Source organism: Bison bison, unplaced genomic scaffold, assembly GCF_000754665.1.
Source record: "Bison bison bison isolate TAMUID 2011002044 unplaced genomic scaffold, Bison_UMD1.0 scf7180017864302, whole genome shotgun sequence".
NCBI classification, from domain to species: Eukaryota; Metazoa; Chordata; class Mammalia; order Artiodactyla; family Bovidae; genus Bison; species Bison bison.
Genome location: NW_011494874.1, coordinates 156,921 through 161,391, shown reverse-complemented (window position 1 = coordinate 161,391; position 4,471 = coordinate 156,921). Strand labels below are relative to the sequence as shown.

At 49.4% G+C, this 4,471-nt stretch overlaps 1 protein-coding gene across 1 annotated transcript in view; it reads left to right on the top strand.

The window, feature by feature from the left end:
* TDRD9 (tudor domain containing 9) overlaps nt 1–4,471 on the top strand; it is a 106,527-nt gene that overhangs the window by 26,292 nt on the left and 75,764 nt on the right. The window contains exon 7 of the mRNA XM_010851310.1: nt 1,493–1,657. Within this exon, the coding sequence (XP_010849612.1) occupies nt 1,493–1,657 (165 nt within the window). The remainder of the gene's footprint in view (nt 1–1,492; nt 1,658–4,471) is intronic.

Below are 4,471 nucleotides of genomic sequence, written 5' to 3'. Positions count from 1 at the left end.
TTTAAGAGCTAAGAGTGTTGGTGAATTTTAAAAAATCTACCACACTGTTGAAAATGGTGCTCCGGAGTTTGGTATTGGTCACACGCGCAGTGGGAAGCGGCTTGTCAGTGTCAGTGTTGTCGTGATTTATTAAGAAATATATGAAGCGTATGCTTTCTGAATATAGAGCCTTGTAACAGTGTATGTAGTTGGGCTAAGAAACTAGAAGGCAAGTTCTGTATGGCTTTGTAGTAAGTGTTTTGAAACTCTCGAAACTTCCTCCCTTACTCCTTTTTAAAAAGAGAGCTGCCGTGGGGCCTTAGATGCAGGAGGAGCCTGGGCAGATGGGCCTTCCGGGCCCGCTTCCGCCCCGCACCCAGCTCTCCAGAGGGCCCCGGCTTTGTGCCGTCCCCCGCCTGCAGACCCTGTTGTCGCCGCTGGCTGCCCAGACTCAGCCCGGGCCCCCCGGACAAGCAGGTGTCAGGGCAGGCTGCTGAGCAGACGTCTGTGGGGATGAGCGGAGAGCCGCGGGGAGGGTGCAGGGCCGGGAGGCGGGGGCGGCCTGGGCCAGCCGTGGCTGTGAGCAGTGCCCATTCGCGCTCAGGCAGACAGAAGCCCTGAAGCGCCCCAGCCTGGCGGCTCCGGCAGACGCGTTAGTCCTCTGCTGGGACAGGTGTGCCCTGGGGGCCACTCAGAGCACCCACAGTGCCTCACAGAGCCTGGCTTCTGAGTGAGCTTGGTCAGTGGGGTTTTGACCTTTTGTATCTGACATCAGAGGGGAAATACAGACTTTCTGTCTGCCCAGTAAATGTATTAATAATGTCTGTGTAAAGTTTTTATTTTTCTGCAAAGATTTAGACTTCAGAAATACGGTCAGCAGACAGCTGTGTCTGCCTCCCGCTTAGCATTTTGGAGCCTGGCGGATGGTGGAGACCCTGCATGGTGCTGCTGCTGTCTCCAGGGCACAGCTGGTGGGCTGCGCATGCTGCTTCTGGCATTCATGGCTGAGTTCTTCAGGATATCATCCCAGATTTGCTTTCTGGCAAAACTGAAACCTGCAGGGAGTCCCCGAGCCTCTGCCATCCCACTCGGTTGGGACTGGTTGCTGGGCGCCTCCCGTTTCTCCGCTTAGGGTCAAGGTTTCCTGGCTCCCCTGTCCTCTTCCCCTTTGCTGCTCTGCTCCCTCAGCTTTCTGGAACACACCGTCTAGAGCTTGTTCTGTCCTGAACTAGTTCTCTGATGCAAAGTGTCCTTTTAGGTAAATAGTTGTAATTGAGCTTGATTGGAGAAGTGTAGTTTCTCACTTGATAAAGTAATTGAAGAGAAATTGTAAAAGTTGACATCTCTGAGCATTCTTAGATTGTAACAATTTGTATTACGCTGGAGATCGAGTCAGAGTATTCAATTAAAGCTTTGAGAATTCCTGGAAGAAGAGAAGCCTGGCCTTCTAGCAAGCCTCCCGGTCGCCACCGCCGTCGGTGTCACTCTGTCCTCTCAACGGTCTCTCCTCTAGGTTGTCCTCATGTCAGCCACCATCAACTGCAGAGAGTTTGCAGATTACTTTGCTGTTCCCGTTCAGAACAAGATGAGCCCAGCTTACGTTTTTGAAGTGGAAGGAAAGCCCTTCTCAATTGAGGAGTATTATCTTAACGATTTGGAGCACGTTCATCACAGCAGGGTATGTTGGAATGCGTTGTTTCTTTTACAGGGAATGTACTTTTGTATTTGATCACATCTGCATTCATTAGCTACAATTGCAAACCTCTATTGGAGCTTAAAATTGGAGCAGGGCGATGGTGTGGAATGGGCCTGGAGAAGAATAAGAGGAAGGAAACGCCTGGGTTTGTTGTCATAAACTGTGAGCATAATAAACCCTCACATTGTATATCCTGGTGAAAATTATTCAGACTTGTTTTACACTTCGTTGAAGAATAAAATGTAGGAGTTTGATTCACTGCAAAACTGTAGATTCAGCTGGGGGTGGGTGGTAACTTTATTTCAGTTAAAGTTTCTAGTGTAAGTTGTATTGCTGTAAACTAAACGAAGACCGCCTTGTGGGGACTGAGCACGGTAACCCGTTCCTGTGAGAAGCCGCAGGCGTGGTGCGCTCGTCCTCGCGTGGGCTATACATTCTTAGGGTCAGAAGACCGGCAAGTATTTGCAGGTACGAAGCAGCTCCTTCCTCCTCCCGTCTTCTGTCTGCCAGCTCCCCTGCCAACAGGAGGACACAGCTGTCAGCAGTTCCTCTGGATCCTTCCATTACATTTTTGTGCCTACAGAAGCAAGTATGGATGCATTGTTTCTCTTTTTTATAGAATTTTATCGTTTTTCTTTTTATAGATTTCACTCCATGTGCATCTTGCTGTTTTTCACTTAACTTTGCACATTTTTTACATTATCATTGTACGATTTCTTCATTCCCTTTTTAGAGCTGTATAACATTCTTTTATGTGAATATAAATACTTGTTTTATTTACTGACGTGTAGTTGACTTGCAGTATTGTAAAGAAATCCTGGCCTATAACATACACTTTCACACGTGCAGAGGTGTGTGCGTTGAATGCAAACACTACACGTGTGTGTGTGTGTGTTTATATTCTTTCCATCGTAGTTTGTTCCGGGACGTCGCATGCAGTTCCCTCTGCTCCACAGGGGGGCCTTGTGCTTTACTTGGTGTGTGGGAGTTTGTGTCTGCTAATCCCAAACTCCTAATTTACCCCCCACTCATTTCCCTCTTTGGTAACCATAAAGCTGTCTTCTGTGTCTGTGAGTCGGTTTCTGGCTTGTAAATAAGTCCATTTACGTCACGTTTGAGATTCCTGTAAGTGATGTCACGATGCGTGTCTTTCTCTTTGGGACTTACTTTGCTTAGTGTGATCATCTCTGGGTTCATCCGTGTTGCTGAAAGTGACGCCATCTCCTTCTTCTCTGTGCCCGAGTGGCAGTCCCTCGTGTGCGCGCCCCGCCTTCTCCGCCGCTTCATCCGCTGGTGGACGCGCAGGAGCCTGCATGTCTTGGCTACTGTGAGCAGTGCTGCTGTGAACATTGAGGTGCATTTATTAAAGATTATCTTCATTTAAGTACTTTCCGGTGTTTCTGATCTTTTCTTATGAAAAACAGTGCCAAAGAGAACATCTTTGCACATCTGAAAGCGTGTCTTGTACACCAGGCTTTCTTGGCCTCGGCACGGTGACACTTTGGGCAGGTAATTCTGTCTGGCGAGAGCTGTCCGCTGCTTTGCAGGATGTCTGCTGGCCTTGACCCGCTAGGCGCAGGTGGGCCCACCAGGGCTTTTCCCACCCCCACCCCTTTGTGAGGACCCACACACCCCTGGGGTCGGGGTGAAGCACTGCTTCTGAGGAGCCCTGTGTGGGATGAGCCCTCCTGCAGCACAAGTTCCTGGGAGTGGCTCACAGGACGTGTGTGCATTTGGAATTTTGATGGATGCTGCCAAGTCGCTCTCTAGAGGAATTTGACTTCTATTAAAAGCATCTGTAATGTTAAAGTAAGCAGTCTCTACTACAGTGAGTTGGCAGACTACGCTTCATCTACTGTTAGAAGATGTATTTTGTCAAATCTGATTATGTCAAAGGGAGGCCAGTGATGACCATTAGAATGTAGCACTTCTTTTTTCTTCCAACTTTTAAAACAACAGTATTTCAAAACAGAAAAGTTGAAAGAATTCTGTAGTGAGCACCTGTGTATCCATTACCTAGAGTGTACAGATAACATTTGCTTTGTACCACTTCAAAAAAAACCCTGAACCTGTCGGAACAAACAGCTGACACGGTGGATCACTGTGAGCCAAACTTGACTTGTTTGGAGTTCACTCGTTTTCCCAATGCTCTCTTTCTCTCCAGGATCCCACATTGGGTTTATGTAGCTGTCATGTCTCCTTGGGCTCCACTGGGCTGTGGCAGCTTCTCAGGCTCCTCTTGTTTTTGATGACCTTGACGGTTGTAGGAGTAGCGGCCAGGGGTCGGACAGCAGGCCCCACTGCTGGAGGCTTTCAGGTGCTTTTCCCATCAGACTGGGGCTTCACTGTGAGCCTCGGGGCAGAGGGCCGCTGGGAGCAGTGCGGTGCTCTCACACGGCGACCAGGGCGCGGCTCATCCCTGCTGAGGGGACCCGGACCTCCTGGCCGAGGACGTCTTCCCGGCTGCTCCCCGTAACTCCTCTCCCCTCCTTTCCTTCGTCCTCTTTCTTTTCCCGAGTGTGTGTGTGTGTGCATGCACACTAGGTTTGCTTTTGTGTGTCACACCCAAACCCAGGTAGAACAGAGTGGGGGACATTCTCCCCTCTCCTTGCTGGTCTGTGGTTGGACACGAGTCTCTTAAAGCAGCCCGTATTCAGGATGGAGGGAAAATGCCCATGTTTATAATGTTGGAGCACCGCGCCTTGTCTGACCGGTTCTGGAATACGAGTAGACAAGCTTTACACTATCTTCTGCTGACCACAATCTCACTAGCTCCTGTCAATTCCTCCTGGTCGT